Source organism: Natator depressus, chromosome 3, assembly GCF_965152275.1.
Source record: "Natator depressus isolate rNatDep1 chromosome 3, rNatDep2.hap1, whole genome shotgun sequence".
NCBI classification, from domain to species: domain Eukaryota; kingdom Metazoa; phylum Chordata; order Testudines; family Cheloniidae; genus Natator; species Natator depressus.
Genome location: NC_134236.1, coordinates 152,698,680 through 152,719,103, shown reverse-complemented (window position 1 = coordinate 152,719,103; position 20,424 = coordinate 152,698,680). Strand labels below are relative to the sequence as shown.

Genomic DNA, 20,424 nt, shown 5'->3' with positions numbered 1-20,424 from the left:
CTAAATCGAAAGACCCTGATTGCAGAGATGTCTTGGGGCAGTAGCAGTACAGTGCTGGGTGCCATGCAGATGTTCCCAGGAGGACCTTGTGCCAAGCACCAGGGGCCACATCATCCCCTCTTGTGGTACAACACAGACATTTTCTACACTCACATCCCCTTCCACAGGTTTTACCAGAGGAGAAGATGGATCTTCACTGAGCTCCCCAATAGCATCATCACTTCCGGGAGGGCCAAAGTGTGTCCACACATTCATGGAAAGGGCCACAAAGCCTGCTCCCATTTGTGGTGAATCCCCAGGGCTCCACACAGAGGCCAGAGACACCCATGTGGATGCCTTGTGCTCACCAACTCTTACCCCTGGTCACCCCCCTTCCACTGCTTCCAGGCCACAATAGCTACAGGAACTCTGAGGAAAAGATGATACAGCCGCAGGCTTAGCAACTCCTGTAAAGAGGATTGAACCCATGATGACATAGGCCTAGGAATCAAATACTGAGATTCACACATATGGCATCACCAGTATGTATTGTAGCATCCTCTCTCTGTGAGCTGTTACTCTTCTTCTAGTTCAGCCAATCTTAGAATGGAAGTGTTTAGTATCAATAGTATAAACCGAAGCCATTTCAGCCAAATAAAGAGTTAAGCTTTTGTAAATGCTAATTGTTCTATCTGCTCAACTGGAGAACATGGATGTTGACAAGATGAAACTCCAGGCATGACTTGTGCTCTGAGGCACATTTGATGTCTCTATATAGAATGTATTTCTTTTCCACGTTCATTTTATTAATAACCACAAAAAATCCAATTTCTATTTTTAATATGATTTTACATTAATCATTTTTGGGTTTGGTTTAAATAATTGTAAATGGTCTTTTTCCAATTTTTTCCATTTCACTTCCTCTAATATTTGTTACGGAACCTCACCAGTGTGGCCAGCATCACACAGAATTATAATACTAGTTATTACCAATGACTCGATCTGAGGCCAGCACAATAAAACTAGGAATTCTTAACGTCTACCGCTACTTTTCTTTGTTCTTAGGGGCATTGCAGTTGAGATGGCCCTCTAGACATGTCCTTCAATATCTGAAGCTCTTTACTCAACACAAATGCTATAATAAGCATACTTGCACTTAGGGCTGTGTATTGATGCCTTGCACGAATTGAAGATACTTTGTAATTTTAAGAGTTTATCTCTGTGAGGAATTGAAACAACCTGATCCAATGTTCAGAGACAGAGCAACAGTAAGATTTAAGGAAACAGGTATTTGTTTGTGGAAATTATGTGAGAAAAGCATAATCAAAACTTTGCCACTTCTTTCATCCATCCATTTCTTCGAAAAGAGAGGGTCCTCTTCCCCCCCACCTGCATTGATACATGTCAGTAAATCAAATTGCATGAGTATAAAACTGACGTGAGATCAAAATCCAGGCCAGAGACTTGCCAGAGGACAGTGTCATGCATGAAGAATCAGTATGTTCATGATATTCATGTTTATTGCACCTCAAAGGAGTGCTCTCTAGGTTCTCATACTCCTGCTGTGAAACTTAAGCCTTGTCAACACTTAAAAGTTTTGTCATGGTAGCTATGTTGGTTGGGGGTATGACTAAATCAGTGCTTTTGCCACTATAGCTTATTTTGTTTGAGGAACTGGTTTCAGCTATCGCAGCAAAAGCTGGTATAAACTGCATCTACACAAGGAGGGCTTGCCAGTATAGCTCTACCTCTATCGCTGTACCAGCAAACACTTGCTAGTGTAGACAAAGCCTGAGGGAATAAAAACCACTCTCATCATAAAAGGAAAATTGAAACAATTCAACAACTAGATGTGCATAGTTGTTCCGGCCAGAAGCAAAACCCCACTGAACCACTGTATCCTTGAATGCAGATTGTCACCTTGTGCTCTGTTCAGAGAAACCTGTGCCAGAAAACTGGTCATAAGCATCCTGTCACATCAGCAATTTGAGCCACACAGGATCAGCCAACATAACTGTCAGCTGCACCTCATTACTCATTTTAGATCCAAATTTACCTCTGTCCCACACAGGCCTGCTGTTATCCCGCTTTTCATTACAGTATTGCTTTTGGCACTGGAAATGCGGAATCAGGAAACTGAAGTTATGGGCAGTGTTACTTACCTTAAAGAAACTAACATTAAACATCAATTTAAGCTTCCTTGGCTATTTTTTTTTTAGGTGTGTCCTTTATTTTGCAGCTGTCCTATATTTTGAAAGCCCGTGTTCCATGTTTAGGACTTGGAATTTTGAGAGCAATGCCAGAGATGGACTCAACAGAATTGGGGGATTTGGGAGATTTCATTTGTTTAGTGTAGCTAGTGTAACGTGATTTGTCAAGTGGATCACAACCCTAGAAATCATATAGGTGTCCATGCTTTGCAGAAGATCTCACGGTCTCTGTGTCATAGTCTGGGCCACTTGGGGTCAGTGATCCTTCACGCCCAAATGGAACAGCGAAGGTCTATTATTAATAGTAGTTGAGATGAGCCAAGAAGGAAACATTCAGATCTGGATCCAAGTTAGATTTGGGCAAGGATTCAGGGCTCAGAGTCAAGACTGAATCCATGCTTGGGTTCAAGTTTGGACCCGCAGCTCTGAAATTGCACGAGTCGTTCTCATGAGATTTCTGCTGGGAGCCTCCCAAGTTCAGTTTTTATGGTAAATGTTTTTGTAAAGCCCTAGAATTTTTCCGAGCTCAGGACCAGATTTTAATGCATGGGCCAGATTAGCACATCGGCAAACTAGGAACATGCCTTAGGTCCAAATTCATGGGGGGAGTCGGGAGGGAGGAAAGAAGTACATTTTGTTTTAGTTAACCAATGCAGATTTGCTTGCAAACAGAAAGAACTTCACCCACTTGAATGAGCGGTGTTGTGACCTGGCACACAGGGTCGCACCACCACTCAAATTTGGCCCCGGCACCTCTCCGTCACGATGGAGGGCTGCCATCCCAAATTTGAATGAGTGACATTGTGACCTAGTGCCCAGAGTCGCACTTCCCCTGACACTCAAATTTGTCCCAGCTGCCCCTCCATCATATTGCGACCCCATGTGCCAGGTCGCAATGCCACTCACATAAGAGAGTGAAGTTCTTTCAGTCTGCGCCAGTGGATTGGCTGGCAGAAGTAGTCCTCACACAGAGCTAAGACTCATTTTGCTATTCCAATCAAAGCCAAGGTGAAAGGAGGACACTGGATGAAGAAACCATTTCCTTCTCCAACAACAATACGTGGAAAGTCTAGGATGGGAATTTACTGCAGTGGCATGTATGGAAGGGAACATCACTGAAGTGTATTTTTCCCCTTTCTTTCAGTTTATCGACTGTTTGTTGTTATTCATAGTAGAAGGTAGAGGCTCAGAAGTGTATGTTTGCCAGTGATAGGTTAATCTGTTCCCATCCCAGCTAGCTGTGATTAAAAAAAAATCTGTACACAAAGAACAACAAAAGAAGTGGGATTAGACCTTATACTTCATCTGGTCATCAGAAGGAGGTTTCCAATCTTATTTTAGCACATTCCTTTATTGAATTCTTGTCATGTGGAGGCCTTACAATATTTTGGTCTCACTTGGGGCAAGAGGGTTGTGGTGAGCTCATTCTACCAAACTCAGAACTCACTCAGACATCATGAGTTCTCAGTTTAAACTCCAAAATTGTAGGTTTGAATTCCATTTGGGTCTAGCAAAACATGAGTTCTGGGCTGCTGATTGGGGACTTCTGGTTTGGGTTGGGTTTTTGTTCACCCTGGTGTAACCTAGAACTAGGACAAGAAGACCTTTCCAGTGAGACTCTTTACAAATTCCATTGCATGAGCTTCCCTTGGAAAACAATGGTTTCAATCTAGGAGAAAACTGTATTGAAAAACTCAAAAAAACAAAAAACAAAACAAAAAAAAAGGGCAGCAACTCTCCCCCTCCAAAAAAAAAAAAAAAAAAAAAAAAGATCCAGAGGGTTTACTTAGAGATTTAAGCTCTCTAGAGTACGGACCATCTTTTTGTTGTGTGTTTGTACAGCAACTAGCACAGTGGTGTCCTGGCCCGTCACCAGGGCTGCTAGATGCTACGATACTATAACCAATAAATGATAAACACAACTGAGTTCTCCCATCCTTTGTCTCTAATAATGGGAGAAGTTTCAAATCACAGGTTTTCTCACTCCATTTTTAGTGTCTTTAAAACATTTTGAAACTGAAAATCCATGTGTCAGTGGTAACAATTGGTTGGGAACTGGGGAGGTTATACTGATCAAGGGGAAAAAAGAAATACATTGACATTTACAGATTCTAGAGCAAAACCAACAAAATCCAAGAGGCATTCCTTAAGCCCTACAACTGTCTCTGCTGGGGACAGATCTCTAATCGATTCCTCATCAGAAATGTGATTTTTCCATGGGAGGATATGACAGGGGCAGACACAGCGTGACCATTTTCTCTCGTGTTTTATTCGACAAGTTTCAGAACACACTGTTCTGTTCACTTGCATGGAGCTGTGTATGCATGTGAAAATATCTTTGTTAAATGGCCGCTGTGCAATTTTGTCCTTGCACTTATCTCCAAGCTCATTCAGCCAGAAAGCGCCTCATCCCCAACTGTGTATTTACTCTGCATTTTCTCTCTTGCACACGCAATCGATTTGCTTTTTTCTTTTTCCTACTGAAACCCTCATCCTCAGGACATCTCTTATCATATGTTCCAGGTCTCTTTTCAACTTTGCCACAGCTGCTTTGTACATTTTATTTTCAATTAATTGATTTTTGGTGCCTACTTTTTGGAAATGCTTTTTAAGTAATAGTTAATTATTAAAGATAATATCGCCTCCTATCAAAGGCCATTAGAAACCTTTTCATTCAGCCCAACCAAATGGGGTCCATCTCTGATGCATGCATAAGGCAGTTCAGCTACAAGTGTCTCAAGTATTGTGATGAACAAACCTCAACAAATTTGGAGGTTCAGTTTATCAAAGCCCCAGACACTTAAGAGTCTCACCCATAACAGCCATACCTATTTGGACTTTTCCTTCTCATGCAACCATCTTTCCTCCACCAGCATCGCCAGATGTTTCTCCCAGGACATATTGATTTAGGCTTCGAAGTCTGATAATTGGGTCCCCTTGTTGAAAAGAATTCAAGGCCTGTTAGGGAACGTGGATCATTGTCATCTCTGAACTCTTTCTAACCGAAGAAAGGTTCTAGACTGGTTTGCGCAGACCATTTGTTTCGTTGGTCATTCATTTAACTAATTTCTGTCACACATTTCACCATGACTACTTCTTCAATTGTGGGAATTTAACCCAGTTCATCAAATGCTCAGCAAAATAAATGGATTGGCAGCAATCCCAGAAAGCTGCTAACTTTAGGTTTGGATGGCTCTGCCAAGAGGAAGAGCTCCCAGAGGCAAGGGCCCCTCTGGTGAGAGAGCACAGCCTCCTGCTCTGTTGAAATGAAAGAGCCCAGCTATCAGACATTCAGTATGCAGATTTGCAGTAGCAAGTGCTTTGCAGCCACTCTGACAGGGAATCTCTCACATAATCTGGTCCCAGATCACGTGTGTACAACAGCCCCCACAATCCATAACAAATAGGCTGTGCCTCTCCTGTGTGCAAGCGGAGAAAACACAGCGGTTGTTGCTATGGGTCATAGAATCATAGAATATCAGGGTTGGAAGGGACCTCAGGAGGTCATCTAGTCCAAACCCCTGCTCAAAGCAGGACCAATCCCCAATTTTTGCCCCAGATCCCTAAATGGCCCCCTCAAGGATTGAACTCACAACCCTGGGTTTAGCAGGCCAATGCTCAAACCACTGAGCTATCCCTCCCCCCATGAGCTATCCCTCCCTAGGACTAAGCCCTGGCCCTCACTGTAGCCACCAGAAGTTCTGCTTCCAGCGGTGGAGCAAGCTAGCGGTTCAGTGTCTCTAGACCATTTGCTTTACTATTTGCATTGGGAGGTTTTGTTGTTTTTTGGCAATATCAATCTCACTTCAGCTTCTGGCTCCTCTCTCCCTCTTCTCAGCTGAGGAATCACCAGAGAACAGAGACTCTAACCCTCTGGAGGGTCCTCTAGTATGGCGTCTCTCTACCAGGCCCCCTCCTCCCCTCTCAGCCACCCAGCAACAGAGCAGCCACCTATGCTCTGAGCCAAGTCCAAGAGGTGCTATATTCGTAAGGCAGCTTTTCAGGAGCTTCCGAGGCTGAGCTACACCCAGTCTGCTGCCAGTCAGCCAACCCTCATTCTGACATGGGACAACAGGATTTGGCTCTTACAAACAGCCGTTCAAATGAAGCATGTGAAGATTCTCCCAGAAGGGGATGTGACCCGTCACAGCCTTTAGTCTACTTCCCCAAGCACCACTTCAAGGCTGGTGAAAAAACCCTAAACACTAAGCAAAGGAAGGAAACCATTATCCAGAGCATTTGAACAGAAAGGAGGTTTGATAACAAAACCACAGCACCGGACGTGGCTTTCTTGCCTTGGCTGTGTTTTCTTTCAGCCACATTTTGGCCAAGATACCATTGGCTCTTTCTCCTGTAAAATACAAAACTCCAGCTCCCTTCCAGTGCATGAAAATCATTAAGACTCCCATGATTGAGTCTGTGGGACCGTTTTAGCTAATGATTAACCTTTAGCCCTCCTTCCCCTTGTGCATTTGGATTAAAAGGGCAACCTGGAGAGCGGCAGCAGCAAAGATGAGTGAATCATTCCCTGAAGCTACAGACTAAGGGCTTTTCCAGGCGTGGAGTCCACCGATAAAGAGTTTGGAACCAGCAAGCCAGGCAGTGAGAGGACTGAACTTGCTCGACACTCTGCTTTGCCACCAAGCTTTACTCAGCATGTTTGTGAGCTTCCTCCTGTTGTGTTCAGTGATGCCACCAATGTTTGTATGGTACAGCCTACAGCTACTGACTTTTCAATGCCTTCAGCTCCATGCTCTTCTCTGTTCTGGGGAGTCTCCTCTAACTAGAGAGATTATAGCGCTGCCTTGTACTGAAGTCTAGTGGTTAGAGCAAGGTGCTGGAAGTCAAGACTGTGAGAGTCTCTTCCTGGCTCTGCCATCAACTCACTGTGTGACTTTGGGTAAGTCACTTACCACCTCTGGCCCCAGTTCCCTGCTCTAGAAAATGAGGAGAATGCTGCCCACCTCACAGGGGTTTTGTGGGGCTTCAGCCATCAAGAGTTGTAACGCCTGTTGAGATTCTTGGAGGAAAAGATACTTTATAAGGGTAAAGCGTTCTGATTAACATTCGTGTTACCTAGCAAGGGCTCACCAGTTAGTACATTCCTGGCTGAAGACAAGATGAAGGGGGATGAATGCTATTTGCACTCGTTTCATTTCATACAGGCCTGATGCCCTTAAGCTGTTTAAACAGACCGTGTGATTCCTTGGTGCTGGGGGCAGTGTGCCTCGCGGCACATTAACCCAGTGAGTGCTCAGAAGGGAGAGCTGCCTGCCACCTCACAGCAGCAGCATGTCCCACCTCGTGGTGCGGGGCCGGCGGATCAACTGGACTCTGGTGCTGGTGCTGGGGTATCTCTTTTACCTCCTCCTGGGGGCCATGGTGTTCCAGCTGCTGGAGAAGCAGGCAGAGGCCCAGTCTCGGGACCAATTCCAGCTGGAGAAACTCAAGTTCCTGCAGAACTACACGTGCTTGGACAAGCAAGCCCTGGAGCAGTTTGTGCAGGTAAGAGGAGCGGGCTGCCCAGCTCTGAGCTCAAGGCTCAGTCTGGTCCTGGAGGGTTTATCCATTTTTACTAAAAATGCGTAGGTCGATTTAACATCTGTGCAATTAAAGAACTAGCTGTCTAAAAAAAGGCAGATGCTCCCTCCACACAGTTCTGCCATTTCAATCCTGACCTACAGCATGTCTTGCTTTTTCCACGGTGAGGCTCCCCAAACACACATTTCTTCTGATGCAACTCAGAGCTGCCTCACCATGATTCCCCTCTCCCAGTCCTGTGCCCAGCTCAGCCCTTTGGTACTGCACTCATAAACACTATTGCAAACCTTAAGGAAGAAAAGCATCTTTGCTGATGCATCTCAGCCCAGACCTGTATCGTCCCTGCATGTCTCTGCCTGGACCCTGTCCTGCAGCACCCCTTGCTGTTCCAGCTCTAGCCCTTTCAAATGCCATGAACTGTGCCATATTGTTCTATGTTTTTGGTGAGTGAGTAAACGTCCACAAGGTACCAGGTTAAGATGTGTAACTCCATTTCATTTGTTATCTCAGGCAGTATTTGACACCAGGTCTACAGAAGTGAAAGCATGTACAGTGAGATCTTTTAACTCATTTACTTTGTCATTTAGAGGAACCAACACAACATATACTTGCATCTGGTCCAATGTGCACTCTAAATAAATGGGTTTTAAACTTAAAACAGTTTCAAGACCAGCTGCAATACCCTCTAAGGTTACTGAAAGCTGTGCTCCTTGGTTGTAGTATGCAATGACAGGGCAATAAGAAATCCTTGAATCAATGAGAGCTCTTCTTCGGGCTTGCAATTTCTCCATCCGCAGACTGGGAGCCTTTCCTTCTGCTAACCATTTCAGTAAGGCCATTAAACTACTCCACACAGGATGCCTGTTTGCATTGTACTCTTGGTCTGATGGGTTTCCACCGATCAATTCCTGGATCAACAGAGAGCCCGGCAGGCATAGTAGATGGACTTGATAGAAGAGTGAAGTACAGATCACAAAGGTAACAGGAAGTGAATGAATCTGCCTGAACCTTGTTCCATTAAGACCACTGGGTAATTACTAATACTATGATGTATTACTTGTTGAGTGCTTTGCACGGCACAGAACATGACAGAGAAGAGAGCCCTGATGCCCAGATGCAGAGAAATGATGACTCCAGCTCTAAGCCCAATTGGTATACTGGGATAATGTGTTACTTAGTTCAGTTCCTAATAACCTAGGACACGCCCTGGGGGCCAAATTCTCCTGTCTTACACCAATAGAACTATATTCAAACTAAAGGGGTTGCACTGGTATCATTGAGAGAAGAATTTTGCTGAGTCTCTGGTTGTATTGAACACAAAGAATGTTTCAACTGCTAGCTGTTCTGGAAAGAACCAGCAGAGGGCACCAAAGTATCAGATATCATGTATCAGACTCGAAAAGACTCACTCAGAAACAGCTCACTAGATCACAGGGAGCGCTCTGAAGGACAAGCAGAGAACTGTGTGTCATCCGTCACAACGCCTTTTAGACACATTTCCAGCTATTATTAATAAGAAGGAATAAAATTATTCCAAAATTGAATCCCTAGCTCTGAGAGTACTGCTAAGAAGCCATCATCACCTGTCGGTCGTCTTTATTGTCTACCTGTTCAGTCATGAGGCACCTGTCTACCCAATCTAAAGTGTTGTGCTACTCTGAAAAGTGACTGTGTAAAAGGCATTGTTGCAGCTCCATGCTTAATGTGTGCCAGTGTCACGGGGTTGGCTTTGCTCAGTTAAATGGAAAAGCTGGACTTTCTGACTCCCAGCCCTGCAACTCCACCCCCTGGGATCTGAGAGTCAAAAGTTAGTGTTGCTTCTGGCTCATACATTATCTCCAGTAACAATGTTTGGACTTGACCTCCATTAACAATTGAGTTGATACTGCAAGAAGCAGATTCCTGTTGTTCCATCTCCATTAGCGGTGTTGGTTCTGCAGGGCTAGAAGGAGAAACACTGAGATTGGCCTGATCTGAAGAGCCTAGAACATCGGGAAATTCACATAAAACTTTGTGACCTGGGCCCATCTCTGGTAAAAACGTATTTTGTGTCAGAAAATGAAGTGGAACTGACCCTAGATACAGACAGGAAGCAGAATAGCTGCATAAAGAGGAGCCATTTTTACAGTCACTTTTCTGCCCAGGCCCACGCTTCCAGCCATTTGTCAGATAACATCAATCCTGACACACAGGGCCAAACCCTCGGCTATGGCTAAGGAGAATGCAGTGCATGTGGGGAGGAAGGAATAAAAAGTGGTATAAAGTTCACCTTTGCTCTGTTCAGCTCCTGTGATAGCTCTATACAGGGCTGGTCCCCTTACGGAGGGCTGCTCTAATTTACATTGGGTGCTAATGGTCCCAAGAGAACCAAAAAGGCAGCGACAGATTGGTGCAGCATTGGAGCATACCAGCTACACGCCTTTTCCCCAGCCACACCCCACTACCCCAGCATCAGGGGTGGAAGGAGGTAGAAGCCATTCTGCTAATGTTTTGTCCCAGAGGATCCTTCTTACACTGGAATGATCCGGCTGGGTCTGGATAGGTCGCCGCCACAGCCAGACCCTGCAAGCAGGAGTCACAAAGCAGCCAGACCACACCAGAAGATATGACCCACAGTGTCAGGATATGGATGTGATGGCTTAGAGAGGGTGTTTATGGCTGGAGTATTTAAAAGGTGTTTTAAAAATGCATGGCATTTTCCTTCTGCACTTGGCATGTGCATCTTAGTGGAGATTATACTTCTGAGCATTTGTGCTTTGAACTGCGGAGAACAGAGAGTTGCTCCTTGTGGGCCGTGGGTTAGAGCTGAGGTTCTTTTAGGCATTCTGAGTGGCAAAGGACTGTGACTGGTACCTCAGTGCAGTTTGAAATGTCATTCTTCTCTCCTCATTCCCACTTAAAAACACAGCAGTAATTTTGGATATTTTGATTTGTCAAACTCCTGGAAGAGGTTTTTAATGGCCAGAACAAAGCTTAACAGAAGGGAGAAAAGTGTGAATAACACTACTATAAGAGAATCAAATGTGGCCAGATGCAGAACAGTCTTAACTGTCTTTGCAGATTCCTGGATGCTGTAAGAATTGTTACTGAAAGAACAATGTAAGGTATTAAATCCCAACCACCAAAAGTTGTATTACTCAGTGTGCATCAGCTCAGCTAACATTTCAGAAGCAGTGCATCCACATTGTCCTGGAATGAGGCATTGCAGAGATAATGCCCCCAGCAGCAGTCAAGGGTTTGGGTTTGGAATGATCATCCCCCAACCTTTAGTGCTGATCTCATGGTTGTTGGGTTGTTGAGGCTGAGATGGCTATTGGGGCAGCACACTGAGCCCCTGTGGATCTTGTGTCACTCTAGAAGCAACCCCTTCTGCTGATTAAGGAGCTGGGTGGTGGGTGCACAAATGAGGTTCATTCAATCACCTGGTAGAAGGGTGAGGGCCAGGACCTTGGAGCTCAAAAGTGGTGAGAGGAAAATAGAACAGATCCTCACAACTCCAACAGATGCCACTGCCCTATGGAGGGAATATTACAGCAGCCAAGCGACATTCTATTCACCCAGAGGCATTTAGTTGGATATAAGGATCTAGGGGTTACAGTGGATCACAAATTGAGTATGAGCCAACAATGTGATGCAGTTGCAATAAAGGCTAATATCATTGTGCAGTGTATGTGTTGTAGGTAAGACAGGAGGTTGCTGTCCTACACTACTCAGCACTAGTGAGGCCTCAGCTGGAGTACTGCATCCAATTCTGGGCGCCACACTTTAGGAACAATGTGGACAAATTGGAGAGAGTCCAGAAGAGAGCAACAAAAATTATAAAAGAAAACCTGGCCTATGAGGAAACGTTAAAAAAAAGGGGAAGTTTAATCTTGAGAAAAGAAGACCAAGGGGGGACCTGATAACAGTCTTCAAATATGTTAAGGGCTGTTATAAAGAGGACTGTGATCAGTTGTTCTTCATGTCCACTGAAGGTAGGCCAAGAAGTAATGGGTTTAATCTGCAGTAAGGAAGAGTTAGGTTAGATATTAAGAAAACCTTTCTAACATAAGAGTAATTAAGCACTGGAATAGGCTTCCAGGGGAGGTTGTAGAATCCCCATCATTAGAGCTTTTTAACACCAGGATAGACAACCACCTTCCAGGAATGGTCGAGGTATAGTTAGTTCTGAGCAGTGCAGGGGGATGGACTAGACAAATTCTTGAGGCCCCTTCCAGCCCAAGGATTCTATGATTTTGACAGACAAGTAAAATATTTCACATTACAACTGAATTTGGGGAGCTGCACTCCCTTTGCCCATGTTGACTTTGGCCCACTGCAACACCCAGCAGGTGAGAGCAGTCTAGAGCAGCACAGGATGTCTCATTAGTTAACCCCAAGCTGTCAGACAGAAAGGAAAGGCCTGGAGATGATTGGTGGAGATACTGAGACGCTATAGCTAAAAACTAGGGTGACCAGATGTCCCGATTTTATAGGGACAGTCCCGATTTTTGGGTCTTTTTCTTATATAGGCTCCTATTATCCCCCACCCCCGTCCCGATTTTTCACATTTGCTGTCTGGTCACCCTACTAAAAACAGAACTAGTCCTCAGGACGTTGAGGTGAGCCAGCCACTCCTCCCGCTCCACCCACAAACATGCATGAGTCACACATAAGTCTGGGATGAGATGGAGAGTGGGAGGGATGGAGGAGGAGCCACCTTTGTTTTTATGGTATATCATCACTTTGTTTCCCTAATTCAAGCACTTTCAGTTCCCCCTCCATTCCCTTCCCTTCATCCTCCAGCAAGTTATTGAAATGTTCATACTTGAGTGCTCCTGTTCTCCTATAAGGAGGGCACAGGCCCCTGGCCAGCTCTACTCCTCAGGCCTTTGCTGAGCCACTGAGAGACCTTTATCAGGTCCTTCTGGTCAAACTCTAATCTGTCTAGAAACTCCATTGCTTATTACACATCTAAGCTTGCTTGAGACATCCATCAACACTCACCTGTCCATCCTTTTACCTGACAATCTATTTGTCATGAGCCTATACATGCTGCTCACCTGTGCTTCTTCTGCTCTTCTTCTGCTTCAGGTCATCCTGGAAGCATGGGAGAAAGGGGTCAACCCAGAAGGAAATTCTACCAACCCCAGCAACTGGGACTTCAGCAATTCTTTCTTTTTTGCAGGAACCGTTGTCACAACTATAGGTGAGGTAGCCTCTCTTCCTATTAACCTCTTTCTCTGTCAACAGATACTTCCTCCAACTGTCCTGTGAAAGACTGAATCACTAGTGACAGCTGGATAGGCTAGACCTGTCAGGAGAGTCTGTATCAGTGTGGGGCATATTTAAAGTGCCACATTTTCAGCCAGCCTCCAATTCTGCATGTTCGTGTTGCACACCCAGCTTATTGCACCTTCAAAAGTGGGCACATGCCCATTTTGCACCTGCAAAGCCTTCATTTGCATATGCAGATTGGGTGACTGCGCTGTGTGTACAAGACAGGTACTGCATCTGCTTGTGCAAACCAAGTTAGTTGCATTCATCACAAAATTGGAGACGTGGGTTGAAAATCAGACCCCTAATGTGGAAGGATGAGACATTTTTAAATAATAATTTTTCATGTCCAGTGTTCTTTTGATAGTGACAAAGATTTGAGGCCCAATCAGCAGCTGTGCCATTTTCTCCAGCCAGAATTCTGTCTGGAAAGGTGTGGATAAGCTGGGCCTTAATGGAACTGAACTAAACTGAGCTTCCAAGCCTTTGGAGGTTCTCCCATGGCCAGTAGACTGACTGTAAAGCCTTTTAATGTAATTGTCCCTTTTTTTCTCCTTCACTGCAGGTTACGGTAACTTGGCCCCTAGTACGGTGGCTGGGCAGGTGTTCTGTGTGTTTTATGCCTTGTTTGGGGTGCCGCTTAACCTGGCCTTTCTCAATCAGCTGGGGAAAGGACTCAATGCACACCTGATCACTCTGGAGAGATGGGTGCACAAGCCAGGCCGTGCACGGGTACAGTGTTCATTTATTATTGGTCTTCCTCTGTTTTAAAGCTAATTGGTTTTCTGAGACAAGTGGCACCTCCGGCTTTGCTGCTGCCTATTTGTGTGTATCTCCTGGGACATAATAATCATGTGTCCTTTCTATATCAGGAAGTTAGCATGTCACATTTATAGATGATGACTTTGAAGTAATTTGCTCAAACGATATTTGCCTGTCTTAAGCCTCGATTCCCCAAAACACGGTAGCATGGCCTTAATTTTGAGCATGGGCCCAAGTCCCATTGACTTTGATGGACTACAAGTATGTACTTAAGTGCTGCACTGAATCAGGCCTTTGGTGCCCAGCCCCTAGTAGTTTTAAACTACAGTCGAACCTGAACGTTACGCACACCTCGGGAATGGAGGTTGTTCGTAACTCTGAAATGTTCGTAACTTTCAAGAAAAGGTTGTGGTTTTCTTTTAAAAGTTTACAACTGAACATTCAATCAATCCATCTTTGAAATTTTGCTATGCAGAAGAAGAATGCTGCTTTCCCTTTATGTTTTTAGTAGTTTACATTTAACATAGTTAAATGCCGCTGGTGCCTGACTGCGTACTTCCGGTTCCAAATGAGGTGTGTGGTTGACCAGTCAGTTCATAATTCAGGCGTTCGTAACTCTAAGGCTCTACTGTATGCCAAGACAATTTCATTTTTTATTGGTCCATTCTAATCTGACATCCCTTCACTAATTGGACCAGCGACTCGGCACTTAATTATTTTCCCTCTGTTACTCTCTTTTTAAATTAAGATAGATATTCACTCTCTGTGGGTAAGGCCTGTCAGTAGGTTAGCCAGTCTGAGTCAATCCATATTTTGGAAAACAAGGTAAATGGAGAAAATTTGTTCTCCATGTTTCTGTATAAAGACTGTGTGGCTGGCTCCTGAAATCAAAGAAAAAAGAGATTAGAGAAGACTCTCAGATATCCGACCTATGAATGCCCCTTTGGTGAATCTATGGCCCATTCAGAGCCTCTCGCACATCCTGTTTTCTCCAAATGGAGTCTCTATGCCTGTCTGTCTCTCTGGACCGCTCATCTCTAGGACCTGCTTTAACTGCTCATTCACTTTAGAAAGTCACAGACCAGGAAAGTAGGTTAGCTCTAAACTAGTGTTAGGAAATTAATTGATTATTTTTTCTAGCCATTCCTGGCTAGTCACCTTCCCCCACCCTGTTGGTTTGTGTGATAAACTTCTTACATCCCAGACCCCCGAATGAATGAACAATAGCAATATTTAGCACTTTTTCTGTTCAAAACTGTCTGCAGACATTATCTTATTAATCCTCACGACACCCCTGGGAGATAGGTAATGAACTATTTTACATTAGGGGGAAACTGAGGCAGAGACAATAAGGCCCACGCTTTCAGACTTGCAAATTCAGTAGTCATGACTGTGAGTTCATTCAAGATAAATGCATGCACAGAATTAGTCATGTATTGGTTCTAAGGCCATTGACATCAATGGTTGCCAACTCTCGCCATTTTATCATGAGCCATACATATTTGGTGTTTTTGTTAAAGGTCCAGCTCCTAGAGTCATGTGAAAATCTCAGCTTTCATTTAAAAAAAATTAGTTCCTAGTCCTCTTGGTTGCGGACAGATGTTTGAAAATGTGATCTGAGCTCACCCAAAAGGCTCAGAAACTAGAAGGCAAATAAAAAGAACCCCTAATGTATTATTTTTTAAAACTTTCACAATTTTTTGAGGCCTGAATCATGATTTTTGAATGCTTGGCACTAGCACTACTGCTGATGAATGCATTACTAGAAGTGCTTTAGTATCTCTAGGGAGAGAATATAACCAGGTCAGATTGCAGTTCATAGAAGGGGATGAGCATTTCTCCCTTCCATCTTGTCCACTGGTACCCACAATAACTGGATTCTGTGGGGTACTGTATCTTCTACAATCCAGCAACAATAAAAAACATCCACCAACCACCCCATGACAGACACTCAATGCCGCTGAGCTGCCATTTTCCTTCTCTCCTACAGGTAGTGCAGACGTTGGCATTGGCCCTTTTTCTGACCGCTGGGACCTTGCTATTTCTAGTATTCCCACCTATGATCTTCAGTTATGTAGAAGGCTGGAGCTATGGAGAAGGCTTCTACTTCACCTTCATCACCCTCAGCACCATTGGATTTGGGGACTATGTAGTAGGTAATGAACAGGGTGGGGCTGGATGAATTTTATAGGCCTGTGTTCTTAGACCACTGTAAATTGGGAGTAACTCTGCAGAAGTTAACAAGTTACACCAGTGCAAGTCTGGCATAAGTGAGATCAGAATCTGGCCCTATGTCTCTACTAAGATTGCCATCAAGGCGGTTAAGTATTGCCAGGTGTGGTGAGGGGTATGGATCCTTGTCCACTGAGAATTAGACTAAGACCCACCAAATTCATTTCACACAGGCCACTGAACACCGATTAGATAGTAACTGTTCTCAATCTGGTTTAGAGTGAGCCACAGACGTAGAGGTGAAAGACTCTATATCCCATTACTAATCCTCCGAGCCATCCAATCCCAATTAGTGTCACCCACGTATGGAGTAGACAAGAAACTCTATCAACCATTTTTAGGACTCAAGCCATGTCTAATACTGAGCTGCCAGCGATTATAATTACAGGGTGAATACTAGTAGGAAGCAGAGGCCCTTATAAGAAAATGTACCAGATGGCAGCATAGAATCCGCAAGGGAACTGGCTGTGCCTTAGAGTCACTGCCAGAGAGGAGGCCTTTCTCTGCACCAGCTCACTTAAGCACTACACTTAACGTACGAGGTATAGAATGTCCACATGTGTAGAAAGAACAACAGGTTCTGTCACCTTCTCTGGGGTTTATCCTCCCCAAACTTCCCAGAAGTTTTGTGTGTGCATTGTGAGAGCCTCTTTGCCATAAGGCCTGGCTGTGACACTGTGGAGATCAGTGATGCATTTGGTCCTTAGAGTCTAAGCAAAGTTGTTGACTGGAGTACTGACTACACTGCTTAGCTGATGCACTGACCGTTCATTCACTAGAACTGCCATATGGGTATCAGTGACACCCTCCCACCCCCTACACACGCACATGACACTATTTGCTTGGTAATGTATTCAGCAAATAATATCTGGTCCTCTCTGTTCAGAACTCAGGCATAGTGCATGCTACAGAAAAAACCATGGGTGTAATAAACCATGGGTGTGGCTAAAATAATATTCTAACATGTTAGAGAACCAGATGTAGACTAAAACTGCCTTTCTAATATGGTTATAACATGGTTGATTTCCCATCAACATGGGCTAAAATGAATAATTTTACATAGCCCTGGTTCAGGTTAAACACCACATGTTAGTTGAAGTTTGATGAAAGTAACAGCTTGATTGCATGGAGATGCCACAAATTGAGTGAATCAGTCACATCACTTTCTTGTCCTATTTACCAGCTGTATAGCAGGTATAGTCAAGTGGTCATGATAGGGTTAAATGGGTTACCTAGAGTAGTTTAGGATGGAGCTATGCTCCGTGCCACTCTTACTTCTTGTTTAGTCAGTGGGAGTTTTCCCCTCACTGTGTTGTGATGCAGTTAAATAAAGCAGCACGTTCCCAGCCTGCGGTTCTGTGTGCAGATGGGCCTTACAATTTTGATCCCATCTACTCCAAGCCGAACCTCAGACATTGGGGATATGTCTTCACTTAAAATGCTACAGCTGTGTTGCTGTAGCACGTCAGTGTAGACACTACCTAAGTCGACAGGAGGGGTTCTCCCATCAGCGTAGGTAATCCACTTCCCCGAGAGGCAGTAGTAGGCTGACGGAAGAATTCCTCTGATGGATACACGGGGACTTAGGTCAGCTTAACTACACTGCTCGACGTGTGGCTTTTTCACAGTCCTGAACCACATAGTTATGCCGACTTAATTTTCTAGTGTAGGCCAGGCGTGAGCAAGAAAACAAGTGAATCATTCTAGTACATATGCCCACATACAGTAGATTTCGTATGTGGGATCTGTGTAGCTCACATGACCTCACAGTAGATCTTTGCATGAGATTATGTGTGTTTTGCATCTGGTTGGCCTGTTGTTTGCCAGTCCCAGGGGTCCAGTCTAACGTGAAGTTTCACATTTTTTTCAGGCACAGATCCTAACAAGCACTACATCTCGATGTACAGGAGCCTGGCGGCAATTTGGATTGTTTTTGGCTTGGCCTGGCTCGCTCTGGTCTTTAACTTGGGAGCTGACCTGATGGAAAAATTCCTTCAGCTAAAGTGGCACAAGCCTGGCACAGCAGAAGAAGCCATTACTAAGATGGAGGATGACCCTGATCAACCCAGAATCCACATACCTAGCTGAGAGAGGCTCATGGAGAACACTTTAGAAAAAGCAAGGCTCCCCTGCTCCTACCTCAGACACACCAAGCAAGCTTTCTGGGTAAGAGACTGCTGGATCTAAACCACAGGTTGCAGACTATCTCCAAGGGAGAAGATATTTTCAGAAGAAAGGAAAGCCCTTCATAGTGTAAAGGCAGCAGCTGAATAAAAACCTTTGAGGGAGTGGGACTGTAAAACAAACATCCCAGTATTCATCACTCACTTTCCACTCAACGACCCCCTGGTGCAAGTTCCCCTGAAATAATTAATTACCATCCCTCTGATTTGATCTTTAGCTACTGGAATTGAATTCTGTTGATCTCTGGCTTTCAGAAATCCATAGCGACTGCCTCACAGCTAGGGTGGGAATATCTGACATCAAGAGAGCTGAGCTGACTTTCACTTCCAAGCAGACACAATGAGAAAAACAGGACCAGGCCTGGCCACCTGTTTAACCACATTAATCAGATGAAGCTTTTTCTGAAACCTCTTGGCAGGCTTTGTCCTATATTGTTCAGTGATTACATTTCTATCATTGTCCAGCTGGGCTGAAAAGCTTCGCCTTAAAATTGTTTAGAAACACTGTCCATTCCAGAGCTGTCTGCATTGTAAGAACTTCATCTGGAATAAACAGGCATTTGAGAGCAAATTCTGATCTCCCAAGTCCCTTGATAATACCAGTCCCTTGCTCAGTGACTACTGATGCAAGCAGACTTCCTTATTTCCTGCCAGTTCAGAAATCCTTTGCCAATGTGTGGTACCTGCTTTAGGCCCATTCATTAAGAAACTCTCATGGACTATGTGAAGTCGGTACTGTCCATTCAGTCCTAAGCAAAACTGGCCGACTCCTCCCATTCCAAATCCTGCTCTCTGTTACATGCATAGCATTAGTTGGTGAGAACAGGGAGTCTGATTTTCTCACAACTGCTTTCAACCAAGAGTAACAGCTCTTACATCAGTCAAGGAGGTGGAAAAGCAAAACAAAAGCCACACATGTCTGGAACGATCCTGTCACTGAACCATAGAAATATGGGTCCCACATACAACAAACTTTATAAAGAGTTAATCAATAACGTCTTCTACAGATATGCTTGTAACCATTATGACATATGCTACTTCTGTATGTGACATGCTAATAACATATATTAATAACTTATTAACCCTTTATAAACCTGTTATAAATGGAACTTTCATGTACAGTGTGCCCAAAATACAACCTGGCTGACAGAGTTAACGAGCAGTGGCCCATGATTTATTGATTACAGTTCACCATATGACAGTCTCTCACCTAGCAATTTGATATTTCACGGTGGGGAAGATGTCTATAAAATCTGCTGCAAATTGTGCTGCCTGGAGAAGGAGTGCACAGGGTGTGAAAGTCATCCCACACATCTGCTCTGCTGGATTCTCTGTTCTCAGGAATCACAACAAAGGCTTGATCTTGCATCTTACCTGGTACCTGTTTTCCCCACTGATGGTTGGAACCTGGAGACTCCAGACTGGGTGCTCAAGTCTGAAATGCTGGGAAATAAGAGTGGACAGCTCCCAGTTATTGGGCTTACTCAGTAAGGCCCGAGACATCATCACCCCATTCTACACCTCATTCTGATCTTGCTACTTGCCTACCTTACAGCTCTTGTCTATCTCCACTCTCCTAGCACTGATCTCCTCTCTGTCCCTTCACACAATCTCCTAAATGAGTGCAAGAACCATCTGCTCTGTAGCCTCTGCGGTCTGGAACAGCTGCCTTGTATCTCTGTGAGTTAGCTAGCTCTCCATATTTTTGCAACTCTCATCTGAAAATCTCTCTTACCTATATCCAGTCTTTTCCCTCCATCAGACCAAATGCTCACATGTAGTCATTAGATGCTGTCTTTACACCACTGTCTTTGTAATTTATATTATATTCTGTCTTATATTATCTAGCTCTATGAAACATTGTGGGCTGCAGTTGGTATGAATGACATGATCAGGTACCAAATAAAGTTGTACTGACTTGTGCATATGATCCAGATGCCATCCAACCCCTCCAGTCTTCCACACCTTCCTAGGCAACACAAACCATGTGTGCCAGACCATAGGCTAAAGGCAGGTGTACAAAATACCTTTCACTGTGCTGCCTGCCACACAATGTACTAAACATGTGCAAAGATGACTAGACCGGGGATATAACACGTGCATTACATGTTGGAGAGCTCTCTGCTACTCTATTCCCCCTCTCCCCCCTCCGCCTCCTGGCAGCTTGCAGTTGGAGTCTCCACTTCCTCAGCCCAGTCCTCCTATCAGAGTACAGCTCCACTGTCGGCCCTTGGCTTTGCCAAACAATAGCAGAGCAACAC

General features: G+C 44.4%; 1 protein-coding gene across 1 annotated transcript; it reads left to right on the top strand.

Moving 5' to 3' along the window:
* Positions 1-6,700: 6,700 nt before the first annotated feature.
* KCNK16 (potassium two pore domain channel subfamily K member 16) lies at positions 6,701-19,922 on the top strand. The gene is made up of 5 exons (XM_074949115.1): positions 6,701-7,694; positions 12,804-12,918; positions 13,552-13,718; positions 15,739-15,904; positions 17,851-19,922. Exons 1-5 carry the CDS (start codon positions 7,482-7,484, stop codon positions 18,066-18,068), a joined length of 879 nt encoding a protein of 292 aa, XP_074805216.1. The 5' UTR covers positions 6,701-7,481; the 3' UTR covers positions 18,069-19,922.
* Positions 19,923-20,424: the final 502 nt, after the last annotated feature.

Bases quoted from the DNA above. Each gene is read 5' to 3' on its own strand.
- KCNK16 (XM_074949115.1), top strand. From the start codon at position 7,482: ATGTCCCACCTCGTGGTGCGGGGCCGGCGGATCAACTGGACTCTGGTG. The intron at 12,919-13,551 runs GTGAGGTAGCCT...CCTTCACTGCAG, and splicing joins AACCGTTGTCACAACTATAG to GTTACGGTAACTTGGCCCCT. The intron at 13,719-15,738 runs GTACAGTGTTCA...TCTCTCCTACAG, and splicing joins ACAAGCCAGGCCGTGCACGG to GTAGTGCAGACGTTGGCATT.